This window comes from Euleptes europaea, chromosome 6 (genome assembly GCF_029931775.1).
Source record: "Euleptes europaea isolate rEulEur1 chromosome 6, rEulEur1.hap1, whole genome shotgun sequence".
Classification (NCBI taxonomy): Eukaryota; Metazoa; Chordata; class Lepidosauria; order Squamata; family Sphaerodactylidae; genus Euleptes; species Euleptes europaea.
Genome location: NC_079317.1, coordinates 53,455,250 through 53,472,942, shown reverse-complemented (window position 1 = coordinate 53,472,942; position 17,693 = coordinate 53,455,250). Strand labels below are relative to the sequence as shown.

Genomic DNA, 17,693 nt, shown 5'->3' with positions numbered 1-17,693 from the left:
TTGAGCCATAATCTTGAGCCAGAGCCCACCTTATCAGATTAATGGAGAGTCACACATAGCTGACACAGACACACATATATAAATATCAGCAAAAAGGGAAAGGGAGCATAAGGCTAGAAGGCTCAGCAATCTAAGGGCACTTTCACACAGCCCAAATAATGCACTTTCAATCCACTTTCAGTGCACCTTAAGGTTGTTTGCAAGTGGATTTTGCCAGTTCACACAGTAAAATCCACCTTCAAAGTGCATTGAAAGTGGATTGAAAGTGCATTATTTGGGCTGTGTGAAAGTGCCGTGTATTATGTTCTGAAGAATATAGATGAAAAATCCAGTCAGGATGAGCTTTGCATTTTAAACTAGACACTGTTTTATAAACAGACCCATTGTTTACATATATTAGATACAGAAATTAGTTTTCCTTCTTTTTGCTCCAGTCCATCCATTCAAAGGAGATAGTATAGTAATCGCTAAACTATATTATCAAGACATACGTGACTGAGACCAAATCAGTTCTCTCAGGAACAGCTAGCAAACTTGTCTAAGCTGCTTAAAACACACTTCTTAGCAAGCTGCTAAGAAACCTTAGCAACTTGCTTCTCAAGAAGTGGGGCTGTGGCTAGGGCTGAATTAGAGCGTCTGCGCTTTAGTTAGGGGAATCAGCGCAGAGGTTGAGCTTTGCAAGAGGTTGGGTAACCACGATTTTTGCAGCCAGTGTGTACAGGGATTAAGTCCCAATGGAAAACTCCCAATAAAGAAGCAGTTTGTTCCCAATAAATGGAGCTTTATTATAAAATAATTTCAAGCACACAAAAATAGCACACACGCACAATTCATACAAGAGCTCATAAGTAAAATGGTGGAGGGTCGGGATTCTAGAGGTAGGGTTCGGGTGATAATTACCAATCTTGAAGAGCAATGTCCAACTGAAAGCAGTGCTGCAGAGGGGAGAAACAAACCAGCGTTTCTGGAAAGCAAAGTGAGAGACCTTAGATGCAAGTAAGGGATGAGAGTTTGAATCCAAAGACACACATACTCTTAGAATGCTACAAGGGCAAATATTTACACCCAGAAATGGGACCTGGGGAGATATGAGGTAACTGGCAAAGAAAGCTTTACCAGGGACAAAGGACTTGTTTGGACTCTGGAGAAGCAATCAAGAGAGGGGAGAGGCTTAATGACTCTCAGAAAGAAAGTGTTCAGATTACTAGAATGCATTTAACGTAATTATTCCTCTGTTGTGCGATCTTGCAGTACTTAGATGGCTCCTTTTCCCAGTGGAAGTTGTAGAAGTAGACAAGAGAGGAGCTGCCCATCGTCCCAGAAGGATCCTTCACAGGGGACTCTAACTATTTTTGTCTCATCTACTTGTTCTTTAGTTTCAGATCGTGTTCCTATCCAGGGGCTGAACTTTCACATGCCAAAGAAACAGGAACAGCAGCAAGCAAAGAACCACCTTATATGTAGCCTACTAAAATCCTTGCTGTCCACGTGGAAAGAAGATTTCGAGGCGACTGTGCCATTAAAGGTCCTCTTCAGTAGGAGAAACACGGCCTACCTTGCAGACAACAAACAGCGTGAGGTGAGGGCTTTTGAATTATTTTAAAGCTACTGACTAAATCTAATTGCTCTTTGTACTTGGTATCTCAAACTAATCATATAGATAAGGTGGGGAATGCTCATCTTCATTTGTTCAGCAGTGAAACAGGAAGAAACAGGGATGAACCAAATAGTATTTCGGCAAAGGTGGTAGTGTGGGATTATGAAATGTGAAAGCAAGCATACAGTGAAATGCCAGGTAGAGGACAGTGCCATACAATGTTGCAGAGATGACAGCCGCGAGGCATATTAACACACACAACCACAAGCAACTGTTGCAAATCTTTTAATGGTTTGGCAGATGTATCCTTAAGAGCTGATTGGCACAGTCATAAAATCATGCAGTTAATCACTTGACCCGAAGCTGCTCTTTGTAAAGTGTAGAGTTTTAGGCAGGTGTAGCAGCTCAGCAGCTGAGCCAGCATGGTGCAGGGGTTAAGAGCGGTGGTTTGGAGCGGTGGGCTCTAATCTGGAGAACCGGGTTTGATTCCCCACTCCTCCACATGAGTGGCAGAGGCTAATCTGGTGAACCGGGTTGTTCATCTTCGTGGCTTCTGTGCAGGCACGCATGGGACTGCGCTTGCGCAGGCCAGCCGCGGAGAACTGACTAGAAAGCTTTTAGGAGCTTCAGAACGCCTGGAGCGCTCCCCCTCCCCTCCGTCCCAGGCCGAGAGCGAGCCGGCTTCCCGCCCAACGGTCATGTGACGGAGGGAGGAGGGGCGCTCCCCCTCAGTTCTCTCTTCGCCGCCGTGGAGAGAGCACTAGCTTTGTTTCAGAGCGTCTTTTCTGTTACCTCAGAGAAAATTTCTCTTCAGGATTTTATTTCTTTTTTGCCAATATAATCTTATTTAACAACTGTGCCAAATGTAGAAATAGTATGGCACAAAATAATGACTGTTGTTACGTTTGAGAGATTTGTGCTTTTTCTTTTACTTCAAAAAAAAAAAATTCTCTTCAGGATTTGATTTCCTTTTTGCCAATATGGTTTGATGTACCAAATGTGCCAAATATGAAAGGATTATAGCACAAAATAACGATGATTATGTTCTGTATAAGAGACTTATGTCTTTTCTTTCACTTAGAAAGGTCTTCTCTTCAGGATTTGATTTCTTTTCTTTTGTCAATGTGGCTTTATTTAACAAATTTGCCAAATGTACAATAGTATGGTACAAATTAATAATGCTTGTTCTATTTGAGAGACTTGTGTCTTTTCTTCTACCTCAGAAATTCTTTTCTTTCAGCATTTGATGTCTGTTTTGCCAATATCACTTTCATTGACAATTCTGCCAAATGCAGAATAAGTATGCCACTAATTAATGGTCGGTTTTGTTTCAGATACTTGTTTTAATCTTGTCTCTTTTTCATTTTTACAAGTCATTCAGGCTGTGTTTCTCCAGTTCGAAGGTCTGTGAGGAAATCCGGCTTTACTAATGCTTAGGTTATCTCCACGACGTGTGTGGAAAGAGGTCTCAACCCAAAGGCTGTGATAAGGACTGGATATGCTGCAGCACTAGGGGTTCTGTCCCCTATGAAGTGCATAGATGAGACCTCGAAGTCGACAGGCTCTGAGAAAAGCCACTGTATGGTTGCACTAGGGGCTCGGTGTTCCGTCCCTTACGATGTGCATGGATGAGACCTTGAAGTCGACAGGCTGAGAAAAGCCACTGTATGGTTGCACTAGGGGCTCGGTGTTCCGTCCCTTACGATGTGCATGGATGAGACCTTGAAGTCGACAGGCTGAGAAAAGCCACTGTATGGTTGCACTAGGGGCTCGGTGTTCCGTCCCTTACGATGTGCATGGATGAGACCTTGAAGTCGACAGGCTGAGAAAAGCCACTGTATGGTTGCACTAGGGGCTCGGTGTTCCGTCCCTTACGATGTGCATGGATGAGACCTTGAAGTCGACAGGCTGAGAAAAGCCACTGTATGGTTGCACTAGGGGCTCGGTGTTCCGTCCCTTACGATGTGCATGGATGAGACCTTGAAGTCGACAGGCTGAGAAAAGCCACTGTATGGTTGCACTAGGGGCTCGGTGTTCCGTCCCTTACGATGTGCATGGATGAGACCTTGAAGTCGACAGGCTGAGAAAAGCCACTGTATGGTTGCACTAGGGGCTCGGTGTTCCGTCCCTTACGATGTGCATGGATGAGACCTTGAAGTCGACAGGCTGAGAAAAGCCACTGTATGGTTGCACTAAGGGCTCGGTGTTCCGTCCCTTACGATGTGCATGGATGAGACCTTGAAGTCGACAGGCTGAGAAAAGCCACTGTATGGTTGCACTAGGGGCTCGGTGTTCCGTCCCTTACGATGTGCATGGATGAGACCTTGAAGTCGACAGGCTGAGAAAAGCCACTGTATGGTTGCACTAGGGGCTCGGTGTTCCGTCCCTTACGATGTGCATGGATGAGTCGACAGGCTGCGTGGAAAGCCGTTTTACTGTGGTGCTAGGGGCTCTGGACCCCATGACATGCATGGATGATGTCTCGACGTCAACAGGTTCCGTGGAAAGCCTGCTAGTCTACAGCACTAGGGGATCAGTCCCCTAAGGTAAGGTAAGGTAAGGTGCATGACGTGCAGAGAGAGGTCTCGAGGTCGAGCAATTCCAAGGAGGTGGGAACACCTACTCCTCAGGGTGTAAAAGCCTCGACGTTGGCTCACCTCTGACGCACCAACACAACAGCCACCTGGCTCTTGTCGATGTCATACACCGATTCCTCCTCGATGCCGAGATGAGCGGGTTCGAGTTTGCCTCCATGCCAGCTGTCTGTTGCTGCGGCATCTGTTCGGAGAAGGGGAGGAATCTCAGCGTTGCAGCTCCCCCCCCCCCTGCTTCCCTCGACGTCAGGCATCGCCGTCGCTAGTGGGGTAAGCAAGCTTGGGCTGAAGCATTGTCCAGCATGTGGAGAAGGCTTCTCAGCCATGTTCCGTCCCGTCCCCCCCTTATGTTCCCTGAGCCTCTCCGTGGGATGCTCCTGCGGGAATACATATATCCCCATGGGTGTATAGACACTCATCCCCTCTGTGACAAGTGTCTTCCCACCGACCTCGAAGTCAATTTACATGGTCACCTTGGCGTCAAGGAGCGAGGGCTCATAATACGCTTCCTCTCATGTGTAACCCATCTGGGTTCCTGCCTGTCTCACCCATGGGGTCATTCAGCTCTATTTAGAATACTTAATCTGGATGGCATAGGCTTGGAAGATTTTATAATCTCCCTCAGATTCGAAGTCGGATCTGACAAGGAGTTGTGTTATGCGAAACCAATATGGTATACATTTGGCTTCTTTTCCCTAGAAGGTGGGAAATCTATATAAAGCTAAAAGAGGATGCTTGATTCCTCTTACAGTATCCCTCACCCAGTTGCTAGTTGCTGGGACACTTCTATCTTAATATGGGTGAGGTTCCCATTTTTATCCGGGGGTTGCTGGGGCTGCCCACTTTGACTCTGGGCAGGAGCACTGAATCTCCCATTAAGAACACTTTTCAGTGTTAGGGCTGTAATTAGCCTAAGCAAATTATGTACACTGATAAGTCTTGTACATATTGCGTTTATCCAGCATAAGGGGAGACGTCCCCAACTCACAGGGTGTTTGACTTCCCAAGGACTTTTCATACAGGGACAAACAGGCATGACTACAGGATAATAAATGCATAACTCCTGGGTAGATTTATGCTAAATGCTGAATGGTGCTCTTAACCATCCAAGGCACTGGGTTCCCTCCATATTGAGTTCATTGCAGCTGAGATCTCTATATTGCAATGCAAATAAACCCCTTTATTTAGGAACACGCAAATTTTAATCTATGTATTTTTATCTTGGATAAAGGAAAATGCTGATAAGGGACCCCGACTGGACCTCAGACTCCTTAATATGGATCCACAGGTGCCCACATTTCAGGATACTTCCCTTTTCAGATGTCCTTCCTCAGTTGCCTGGGAGCCTTTTTGGTTGTAGTCCTGAATCTAAGGACAATTATCTTAATTGTATGTTACAGTATGTTACAGGCTTGTTGCACTTGCTTTCCTCCTGTCAGCAGGTGGTGCTGTTGATCCGTAATTGGATTATTGGCTATTGGACAATTCATTTTACCAGTCCTGCAGGTTTGCCTGTCTCTAACCTTGTCAGCCCTATGTGTCGTTGGATTTGCTAGTTGAATTTGTGTAATTCCAATTGCTCCCTACTCAAAGGATAGCATTCTTTTTGCTACTTTGAATGTTTTTTCTTCGAGCCCTTAACAACTCAAGGGCCCATGGTTTTTCTGTCCCTTTAGCTGCACGATTTATGTGCAAATGTAGATCAGTTCTTTAAAGGAATAATTTTGATCACCATTGTTACTGGTCTATATCCTAGGGTATCTACCTACAGGCTTCAAAATAAAATAAAATAAAAATTAAAAAACAAAAACAAGACCAACAACTAATTGGTTGTTGGTTCAACTTGGTTCTGAGACTGGGGAATACTCCTCTGTGTGTATTGTGGATCATCAGTCTAAGAACATTAGACCTCTGGTACCTGAATTTACAAAACAAGGGTTTTCAAGAGGACATTAAAAAACATACCTTACCAAAGGCAAACAAACAAACAAACAAATATATATGTTTCCAGTCATCGTCCCCTACTACGGTTGGTTCTATTGCATATCGCTTTGGTTCCTGCTCCTTCCCAGACTAGTGGTGCAGATCCTGTCTGACAGGGCAACTATTCTAATACCACCTATATCCAGAACTGTGCTGTGTTCTCTCCAGTACTAAGGTTCTCACAAGCACTTGTGCAAGGGTGTTTACCTGAATGTTTTCCTTCATGAAATCACATTATTCTTCTGGAAGTCAGGACAATCCAGTACCATTTTGTACCTTTTTTCAGCCACTGCTATGAGTGTATATAGCATGGCAATGTAAATATCTATAGCATGAGGGAGAGTTCCCTGTCCTGCTGTCCCAGGTTTTTCCGGTTGTGGCAAAGGACCTAACAGCACAACGTTTCCTTCCTGGACGTCCAGGTGGTGAGAGAAGCCTACTCTCTCAGATTTCCCAAGCTGACAGGTTTCATCAACCCACAAGTAATCCCTCACTCTATGTTCCCTGCTTTCCCTTTTTAAGGGAATGGTTTTTTCCCAGGTAGAGTCCTATTATCTCAAGTGCAGATGCAATATGTCCCTGCTTCCTACGGAACACTGGATGCCATGAGGCCGTCGGAGAGATTCTCCAGTTTCACTGGTCACATTTATTTTAATGCTGCATTTTTGTTCCCTGGCTTCATAGACCCAGGACACCAGTGATGCTCATAGGTCCCTATTGACCACAATGTTTTGTGTTCCCAATCTGTAGATTACTTTTGATGAGGATTTCGGGTACTTTCTCAAGAAGACTAGCTGATCAGGGTATAGCCCCTTCCTTCTCTGCCACCTGTTTAAATTATTGGTCTGTGATCACTTTTCATCAGGTTAAGGTAGTATTACCTAGATTGAAGTTCGACCTTGGGTAAGGTCCCGTTGCCGAACCTGTTTTCTTCTAAATCCTCAGTCGCTAACTAAGCAATCTCTTCATGCAATCAAGTGCCTGAAGACCATGTCCTTCAGGTTCCATGCAGCACCTAAACAACCTATTGGTCTAGTGCATGGAAGGCTGAACCAGCAGCTTCTTTGGAAACGGTTTCCCGATGGTGTTTATAGCAATGCTGAACTATGCTGTCCACTCCATATGGAGGCCTTTTGCAACAGGGCTCATGTCTCTTTCGCTGTTTTCCTTGCCATGACAGATTTCTGAGGCTTCTCTAAAGTGGCAACCTGGTCCTTCGATCCACATACCTCTGGCATTGCCCTGTAGATGTGGTCTCCAGGGAGGAAACAGCTGTTTGTGAGAGTTGTCTTTTAATTAGGTGACAAGCCCACACCCGCCTCCATGGTAGGTGAGCTTGCTATTCTCCCATGCGGGACTGCACAGAAGCCACGAAGATGAAAAACAGAGTTGCACTTACCTGTAACTGTTGTTCATCGAGTGGTCTTCTGTGCAGGCACGCATCCCTCCCTCCTTTCCCCGCTGTGGGCTACTGCTTGGTGGCTATGGTGGTCTTCCACGGCGGCGAAGGGAGAACTGAGGGGGAGCGCCCCTCCTCCCTCCGTCACATGACCGTTGGGCGGGAAGCCGGCTCGCTCTCGGCCTGGGACGGAGGGGAGGGGGAGCGCTCCAGGCGTTCTGAAGCTCCTAAAAGCTTTCTAGTCAGTTCTCCGCGGCTGGCCTGCGCAAGCGCAGTCCCATGCGTGCCTGCACAGAAGACCACTCGATGAACAACAGTTACAGGTAAGTGCAACTCTGTTTTTTTCCCCACTCCTATACATGAAGCCAGCTGGGTGACCTTGGGCTAGTCAAAGTTCTCTCCGAACTCTTATCAGTCCCACCTACCTCACAGGGTGTCTGGTGTGGGGAGGGGGAAGTGAAGGTGATTGTAAGCCGGTTTGCTTCTTCCTTAAGTGGTAGAGAAAGTCAGCATATAAAACCCAACTCCTCTTCTTCAGCCTGTTATGATTTGATCTGTGGTGGCTACTTCATACATGCCACTGATGTGTTGAATGAATTGCGTTCATGTCAGTCAGGTTACACCGCCTGACATCTGAGCCATTATCCAGGAATGAAGTGGGCCTGTGGATTTCCTGGCCTCCAAAGAAAGTGTAGCTAGATTAGCAACTGTGTTTTCTTTTGCTTCTAGTATTCTGTGTTCTTTTCCACCAGTCTGTACATTTATTCTAAATATCTTTTGTGTATGGGTTGTATTAAAAACAGTAAAAACAATAGGTTGTCTGGAAGAGAATTCCTGGGTAATTTACCAATAAACTGTCTAGTCTGACACACTATGTCTTTGAAATTCCTGAAGAAAAAGGTGGTGCAGAATTTCTAGCCTTGTTTCTGCCTTGCTTGTACACAGACATTTGTCTATTAGTGGCTGTCTGGACTAGTTTTGATGTAATCTCTCCAATATTAACATAAATATCACTCTCTAAGGGGAGGGGCAGCACAGAGACACAAGAGTCCCCAGGTTTGGGGAATTTGTTACTCTCGAGCATAGTGCCTGGTGTTTGATCCTACAATATTGGTGCACAGTGCTGGGATCCTTTTTAGAGGAGTGCAGTAACCAGTGTCAGTGCATAATGGAGAGTCTTCAGAATTCTTTGCTGGCAGAGCTCACATTTTTGTAACACAGTAAGAATCAAGGAGCCATTTAAGAACATAAGAAAGGCCATGCTGGATCAGACCAAGGCCCATCAAATCCAGCAGTCTGTTCACACGGTGGCCAACCAGGTGCTTCCAGGAAGTCCACAAACAAGACGACTGCAGCAGTATCCTGCCTGTATTCTACAGCACCTAATATAATAGGCATTTTATAATTTGATGGTTGGGATAATTTGATAGTTTTGGGTGAATCCTTTTTCTCTTTTCTCCAGAGTTAAGACAACTTTAACCAATGAGTTCTGTTCCCACATTAACATAAAGGTAGGATATAATTGAAGCTTTTAATTAGTGGAAGAGGCTTATAGCTATAGGCTTCTGCATAGGTCAGCTTCCTCACATTTTGCACATCACTAAATTTGTCACAAATTCATAACAACATCCCCAAGGAGTGCAATTAATGTGAAGTTGCCCTCTCAATTTAGAACTGGAGAAAGATGGCTTTTCTCAGCTCTGCATCCAGTACGTGTGCAACTGTGTGAATTCATAACTGTTTTCCTGATCTTTTTTCATGCTTCCTTATGTATTAAAGCACTGATGCAGTTCTTAGATTTCAGATCTAAGCAGTGTAGTCCTGTGAAGTGTTTCTCCATTTTTTGTACTGAGCATTACAGTTCTGTTTTAAATAGTGGGTGTTTTTTGCTGTCAGTAGTTATTTCCACTTGAGCAGGATTTCAGTTATACGGGAGCTAGCCACAGAACCCTCTCTTGAGGCCCTAATGCTCCTGTTTTTCTTACAGTGGGACTTGTTCCTGTTCATGCTTCACGGCATTGTTGAATACGGTTTAATGGCAGATGCAGAGATAGAACACTGTTTGCATGGCCTCCAAAAATCCCCTTGGCCCGCAGTAAGTATTTGTACTTTGAGCTGTGTTTCCTACTCTGGTAGTTACTATAAAACTTCAGCTTCATATTCTGGGCAATAAATTCTGTAGTATGAAGTTGAAAACTAAAGTGTAGGAGGTGAAGGAGACAAGGATGGGGGGTGGGGGGGCTTGTGATGCCTGCATCTTTTTTCTTCTATTTATATTGGCTTTATTATTTGCATACCATCAGGTAATGTTTTTTGGGGGGCAAACCCTCCAGAATTTGCTTACTTTGCTTCATCGTAGCATCTTAACTGAGTTTCTATTAATGATCTTTGTCAACCCAGAACAGCTACATCTTCACAAATACTTTTACTAGCTGGCAAAGGTAGAAAGAAACCAATAGATTGTTAAATAGAATGAACAGAATATGTACAAATATTTCAGAACATCTAAGGGAATGTTTTCTCAGTTTGTTGACTCCACCCTAGCTCTGAAATCTTAAGGGCTGCAGAAATACTTAGATCAATTCTTAACTGCATTATAGTCCTTCTTGATACTAGAACACCTTTGTCACGTTAACCTGCAAGTCAGAATGAAAGAGGCATCCTGATACATATCATGGACTCAGTTGTTTCCAGCTGGGGTTTCTGACCAGAAACAATAAAGGGCCAGGAGGTAGGGGTGTGGGTGTTGGGATGCTGTGTAATCCATGTGGATTCCATCTTCCTCCCCCTGTCCAAAATACAATCCATTTTGAATGCACATGGCTGGTGCTGAGCAATCAGGACAAAACAAGGATTCTGTTAGTCATATTTTTGCTAACCAAAGAATTACGTATACTTGCACAGGTTAAATAGGTTTAACTGTGCTCTGCATTTTTGTTGTTGTTGCAGGACTTTTCCAAGGAACTAGAAGCGCTGTTAAGAATATTCATTTCTGAGAACTACATTGAAGAAGCAAAGGCTCTACCTTGCGAATTGCTGGGACAGTCTAGAGGAACAGTGGCAGCACAAAGCTAGCACAGCCATAACATTTCAGAGCTGCCAGCCTTGTCCATTAATGCCTTGGCTGTGGTTGCAGTCAGACATCAATCTGGATGCTCCATCTTTTTCTCTGCAAAATGATGTCCAGATGTTAAAATATATGCTGTTTCAAGAAGAGTCCTTTTAAGATCCTTAATAGGAACTGCAGGAACAAATCTGTTTCTTTGTGAAAGCAAAAAAAAAATAGTGCCCACAAGTTGGGAATAGAATTTGTATAATTGTACAAACACAGCTGGAAGGGGGGTGGGTTCCTTAAATGTGTGGGAGTCTCACTTGGAGAATTTTCCTGTTTTAGTACAATCTGTGTACAATTGAGGGGAGAACCCCCATGTAAGACTGGTATTTAAACTTTATCGAGAAAGTTTTAAATTATCTCCTTTCAAAAGTTCAGATCATGTTTTTAAAATACTGCCATTGCTTCAGACATCAAGTGATAGCTTGTCTGTGAGTTTAAAAAGGAGGGGGTGTTTCAATGCCTTCTGTTTAAAAAAAAAGTACTTTTTGTATTTGGAATTTTCTAATGATGGAGCGTTTACTTTGTATTGCGAAGACAGTATTAAGCAGAAGTTTTTAGTTAAGTATAATTATGAACTATGAAGTATTTGCCACTTCAAAATCTATACTCTAAATACAAAAGAATGTTCTAAGATGACAACTTCAGTGCCTGACATTCTTTTTTTTTTCTGGGATGACATCTTCAGCATGTTTTTCTATGATCTTCCTTGCCCAGGTGAGCTCTAGAACTTGGTAGACTTGCCTTTGAAGGTCTGGTCAGCACACACAGACTCCCAAGACAATCTTCAGTTCTTGGCACTGAGTTTCTTATAGGCTATGTGTTTCTCTCTCTCCCTCCTCCCATTTCCTTCAACACGTTAAAGCAGTTTCCTTAGGAACCCTCCTTTGTTATTATAAAAACAAGAAAGTTAATTTATGCATGACAGATATGGGCCTGCTTTTTCTTCCTGATGCGTATACCAGATCCAAGATGGATTTCACAAAACCTAATTTAGTTTTGAGTGCAATTATGATCCAAGATTTGGATTTTCTGGAGAATAACGATAGGGTGCTGTAAGTCTAGTAGCATTAAGTTTGTTGTGCCTCATCATGTGGATTTATCTATATGTGCAGTGATGAGCAGACAAGAGTCCAGGTAATTGCATTTTATGACTTAACAGTGATGATATGAGAAGTAAAGCTGTTGAAAGAACTAAAACTAACGTGTGTGAGAAGGGCAGATATATTTATGCTGTAGTTGTTTTTAATGTATTGTATCCAAAACAGGTAGGAAAACAATACTTTAAGCCATTTCCATATTTAGAAAACTTTATTGTGAGGATATGAAAATAGCAATCTTGGTTAAAAGCAGGTATGGGCTAAAGGTATGGTACAGTAAATGGGTGTTTTCTCCCTCATTGAGTAAAGTATTTCACATAAAATAGTTTTGCCCCATTTTAATAGATTACTCTTCCATTCTAGGCATTCACAGGTACCATAATGTTATATTTTCAAAAGAAAACATTATATAAATAGTATTTTTAAAGTATCAGTTATTTCTAAAAAGCGTGCATTAATTGAATATCTGTAAAAATAATAATTAGCTTCAGCATATAAAACCATCTCAAAACAAGTATATATAAATAAATTAATTTGTAAACATAGAAAAAACAATTGTATGCTTTTATAAAAATAAACTTCTGACGCACTGTACAATAAGACATCCTTCAATAGGCACCATCTGTATTAAGAGTTGAGTCCCTCTTAGATGTTGTTCCTGCTATTTGGTTCATTAACAGAGTGCCGTGTCCAGAAAAAAAGAGGAAAAAAACTTAACATCTAGCAGGTCTTTAGCTGGAAATAGATTCATAAATATGTCTCTAATTCACATATTACTATACGCATTGCTGGTACTCTGGATAGTTTACAGAACTGACCTTCTCCAGCTCCCATAACAACCAAGTAATCTACAGGGTTGGGTGCTGCAAACTACCTCACATGATTTTTTATACATTAATTTGGTTTGGCCATGCTTTATTAAGCTTAATCACTAAACTTAATTTGTGTGCTTTGAATTCTCAACAGACAGATGCTTATCATTTGGGCTAACAACCTGAGTTTCTGCATGTTTACTCATAAGTAAACCCTACTGCATTCAATGCTTACTCCCAAGTAAAAGTTCTGAAGATTGGTTGTGCTAATAGTCATGGACAACTTATTCCCACCGCCATTCTTGATAACAAGTTGGTTGTTAACTCCTTTCGGGGGGGGGGGGATGTCTGCAGAACTCTACCTTGCCTGTATCCCACCCTGCTCCAAAGAAGGGGCTTCTGGAGGAGGCGAAAACCCCTGGATAGCCCATACATGGCTCTTTGGAGCTTGTACTTGGTGTCTAGTGCATATCAGTTAAGCAACTTGTTTCATGCACCAACAATACTGTACATTTTTCATCTTTCCTGCCACTATCCTCAGTCCTTTCTGTTGCAAGAAAACACGAGTAAACTTTATCTCACACTAATTCCCCCCCATTACCTGCTCACTTGTACCACGTGATGTCATAAGAAAAGGAGTTTATTACTATTTCCACTGTTACAAGAATGCTGTAAATAAGTTGGGAGCAGTTACTAGTTCCAATAAAACTATTACAGGCGAGTCACTAAGCTCAAGGAGCTGGTTTCCAACAAGAGCAGGGTGGCAGAAAATGATACAATAGCTATCAAGTAACATGTTTATAGTAGGCTTCTAAAAGTCTATTTTTAGCAACAACCTGAATCAAATAGCTTTACATCTTCACATGAGTAAAACATACTATGACATACTAGTTTATAGTGGGAGGAGGGTGAGAGATTGTGTAACTTCATTATAAACAGAATTACAGGTATGTTACAAAACAAATTTTATTTGATATAATAAAGTATGATCTGTCCCAACGAACCAGTTCTTAAGGAGTTGCAGAACTGCAAACAGCAGTTATGTCATGGAGGGAACGGGTTTTATGGAATACTAATAAGCTTACAGCAGAGGACGTTAAGAGTGGCGTTATAAATAAGGGCTTCAAGATTTGATTAGTAGGGTATGAATGGGGAACACACATGGAGCCCTAGGCCAGTTCCAGCCTGGTGGGGTCAGTGGGCTTACACTGCTTTAAGATTATTTTTGTGATTATTCTGAAGTCCTAGAAACCAGCTGCTCTTGACAGAGAACTGGAAACCTAATGGATGCACCAGCTGCCGCGCTTCATTCCACTGATTGATACAGCAGTTACCATTATGCTTTTCACCTATTAATTTGGTCTATCCAGTGTCAAGCACTTGGACTTTGCGTTGCTGTGATTCTGCAACAGAATGTTTGTCTTTTCTACCTGAGTCGTATTTGTGTTTCAGACTGAGAGTACATAGCAACCATCTGATGCTGCTTCATCAGAACCATACCTGAAACAGCTTCTACTAAAGGACTAGAAGTCAGCATACCCTTACTTCATCTTGAAAGGGACTGAAATCTTATCCAACCAGCAAGCTGACTAGGTACAATTATTGAATTAATTCTTAGTTTGCAAGCACCCCTTTGGTTGGGTGCTCTGCAAAGGGCATTACAGTAGCTTTGCTGCAGTGGTGAAGGTCTGCTAAAACGAACCCCAAACCTGCTACCTCTAACTTCAAGTTTCGATCAGCTCTGTGTCTTGCTGCACCAACAGTCTTCCAACAGACTGAAGAAAATGTTCAACTTAAAACTGCAGATGCTTGCAAACATTTGGCTGTCGATATTGGTGGTTCACAAAAGGAATATGTCTTGCTTGATCGTAGGTTCTGTAGAGACTGCCCTTCTCCAACTGTTGAACAGGAAGGCAAGACCTCCAAAAAGTAAATGCTTCAATTAAAGTTTGTTTTTTTGGATTGCTGTGGCCAAAGCCTGCTGCTCTGTATTGGTCTTGCAAAGTCCTTTTAGCTGTTCTCAGATGGCTTGCTTCCAGCTCTGAAGCCAGCTAGAAAATTAAAATCCTGGCACTGCTGGTGTTCACACTTTGTTGACAAATTGACCAACTTCAGCAACAGTATTTCATGCTTGCCTAACCAGCCAGAAAATGAGCTAGTCTGGCTATCACCAAAGGCTGCCGCTTAGCAACGGAGCTCAGGAGCCTTGCAGGGATGGCCGGGGCACCAAGGTCAACCTGAAGAAACAGAAGAATGGTTTAGTCCATAAGGCTCTGGCAACTGCAAGTGCTTTTAAATGAATGCACCAAGAAGAAACTGAAACATGTCTAGAAAAAATAATAAGTGAGAAAAATCTAGGTTTATACCTGTTTTTAAAACTTCTTTCAAAAAACCTGCAAGTTTGCATTTATCACATTGGTAAGTTATACGTGATAACGCAAAGAATAAAATTATTTACAAAGCTGTTGTAGCCAAACAATTTTAGATACCAAAATGTCTGGGGTTGGATGTGGACTAAATTGGCAGTTTCCGTTGATTCCCTCTTCTCACTGCAAACTCTCTGTCATTCCCGCTTAGGGTGTCCCCCAATCCCCCAGGAATAGCATTTCGTGGAGATCAGTGGGTTAGGGAAAGAGCTGGAAAGTTCTATTATGCCACTGGAAAATTTAGTCTGAATCCAACCCTTGACTATTTATGGTGCTGACGGACACTCAGATTTTCATCACAATTGCTGACTTAATATGGGGATGGGAGTTGGTATGGGAATCGCCCTTTGCAATTGTCCTCTGGACGCAGGGAAGAGTCTGGCTCAAAAATTAAAATCAGGAGGAAAGCACACTCTTTTGCACACACGTTTTCAACCAAATAAGCTCATGAAGCAACAGAATACCCAAGCTCCCAAGAACACATTGTTCTTGGGAAAGAGATTTTTTTACCCTCCATGCAGAAACAAAAGGTTTCAGATAGCCGGCTCAAGGTTGACTCAGCCTTCCATCTTTCTGAGGTTGGTAAAATGAGTACCCAGCTTGCTGGGGGTAAAGTGTAGATGACCGGGTAAGGCAATGGCAAACCACCCCGCAAACGTCTGCCTACTAAACATCATGATGTGACATCACCCCATGAGTCAGTAATGGCCTGGCAAAGGGACTACCTTTACATAAAAAGCTACCTAAAGTAGATCAAGCCATGCCCTTACATTTAGTAGTTTCTTGCACAGTTTACAACCTTGGGCAAATACGCACTAGTCTTCATTAAGACTTTGCCTATCCATATGATGATTTTTAGACTCCAGCTATCTAAACCAATCACCAATTGAGCAGTTGACTATTTTAACATCAACAGTGGATTCTATGGTTGTTTTGCTGGTGGAAGCATGTGCCTTCCTCTTTCTCCAGCAGTCTTTTGTGATCCACAAAAAGTCTTTCCTAGGGCTCAGGGACTCTCACCAACAAAGGACTATGTGGAGCAGATCCACAGTGAGAAGAAAAAACAGGCCTCTCCTCCCTCTTCCCTCACTGCAAAATCCATAGGGTCCAACCATCTGTTTCTAGATTTGACCATACTCTTACCTGTACCATGTAGATGACTTTGGTGATGTCTCTCCCATTCACAGTATCAGGTTCTAATATCCAAGCACTGGGCAAAATCTCTCCTCGTACCATTTCTTTACAAGGACGAGGCATTGATTCTTCATACACTGACTGGAGAGCTAGGATGCACACGTTTTCCTGCACAGAACACCACACCAAACACAGATTATTAAAGTCAAGTACTAATGTGTGACTTTTCTCTCCTTTGATTTTTCCAGCCCTTACTATTAGGGAAGACATCGGTTCAGTTCGGTCATTATTATGGCCCACAGGCCATTCAGAAGCAGAATAAAACAGATTAAAACACTAATATAAAATTAATTAACTACATTTAAACCTCTCTATACATGACTTGTCTTAAGATACCGACATCTAAGGAAGGTATCAGAATAGGTTGTTAGGCTATTTCTGTGGTCAACGGAGAAGGAAATAACAAAAGAAGCCAGCCTCCGCATTAATGGAGAAAATAGCCTGATCTAAGTCACTGGAAATAAACTATAGTTTTTACACTTCTAAGTAGAATCATAGAGTTGGAAGGTGCCATATAAGCCATCTAGTCCAACCCCCTGCTCTTTGCTGGATCACCCTAAAGGACCCCTGACAAGTTTTCATCCAGCCACTGCTTGAAGACTGCCAGAGAGGGGGAGTTCACGTCCTTCCTATGTTGCCGATTCCATTGCTAAACTACTCTCAGTGTAAAAAATGTTTTCCTAATATCCGCTGGTACCTTTCCACCTGTAATTTAAACCCATCATTGCAAGTCCTATCCTTTGCTGCCAACAAGAACAGCTCCCTGCCCTTCTTAAGTGACAGCATTTCAAATACTTACAGAGAGCAATCATGTCCCCCTTCTTCTCCACTTAACATTCCCAAGTCCCTCAGCCTTTCCTCGTAGGGCTTGGTCTCCAGGCCCCTGCTGCATGGTGTCCAAAGGATTTTTTAAATGTTGCCTGACAACTATACGCCCATCTTTCATCCATTAACTAGACTGTTACTTTTTGGGCCAAGGCAGCAGCGAAAGCTCTGATATATTTACCTCTTTGGCTTCTACAGAGATGCAGCAGAAGTCTCTCGGTTGCTTTTGGTAGCACAATGAAATGTCACTCACCACATACACTGTAATTACATCAGAAAAATACAGTGAATTATATGAAATGAGAAATTATAAAAACTACACAATAGCTTTATCATCTCAAAACATCCTCCTATTCACAGCAGCTTGGAGAGTGTCCCTGCCTTGAAACTCCAGGTTAGTCCTTACAGGGACTGGATGAGAAAGCTCGAAGGATTATCCCCATTAACTTCACTCATCTATCAAACAGCCCTGGCCAAGGAGGGTTCTACCATTGGCAAGCCAGTGCAAGGGGTCTGCCACACAGCAACTGACTATTTCAGCTCAATCTGAAGACCACAGGAGGTTTTAAAAAGAAAAACAAAGTTGCATAGTTTGGCAAATCTGGAATACAACAGGAACCTCCGGTACATGTAGCCTGAGCTGGTTTCTGC

At 42.8% G+C, this 17,693-nt stretch overlaps 2 protein-coding genes across 2 annotated transcripts in view; one reads left to right on the top strand and one right to left on the bottom strand.

The window, feature by feature from the left end:
- The window catches only part of CDAN1 (codanin 1), a 46,413-nt gene extending 35,765 nt beyond the window's left edge, over positions 1-10,648 (top strand). Inside the window, exons 26-28 of the mRNA XM_056851700.1 lie at positions 1,377-1,579; positions 9,561-9,668; positions 10,523-10,648. Of these exons, the coding sequence (XP_056707678.1) occupies positions 1,377-1,579; positions 9,561-9,668; positions 10,523-10,648 (437 nt within the window). The remainder of the gene's footprint in view (positions 1-1,376; positions 1,580-9,560; positions 9,669-10,522) is intronic.
- A 4,084-nt stretch (positions 10,649-14,732) lies between these two features.
- The window catches only part of STARD9 (StAR related lipid transfer domain containing 9), a 105,609-nt gene continuing 102,648 nt past the window's right edge, over positions 14,733-17,693 (bottom strand). Inside the window, exons 31-33 of the mRNA XM_056851284.1 lie at positions 17,224-17,303; positions 16,167-16,325; positions 14,733-14,834 (exon numbers count right to left, since the gene is read on the bottom strand). Of these exons, the coding sequence (XP_056707262.1) occupies positions 14,733-14,834; positions 16,167-16,325; positions 17,224-17,303 (341 nt within the window). The remainder of the gene's footprint in view (positions 14,835-16,166; positions 16,326-17,223; positions 17,304-17,693) is intronic.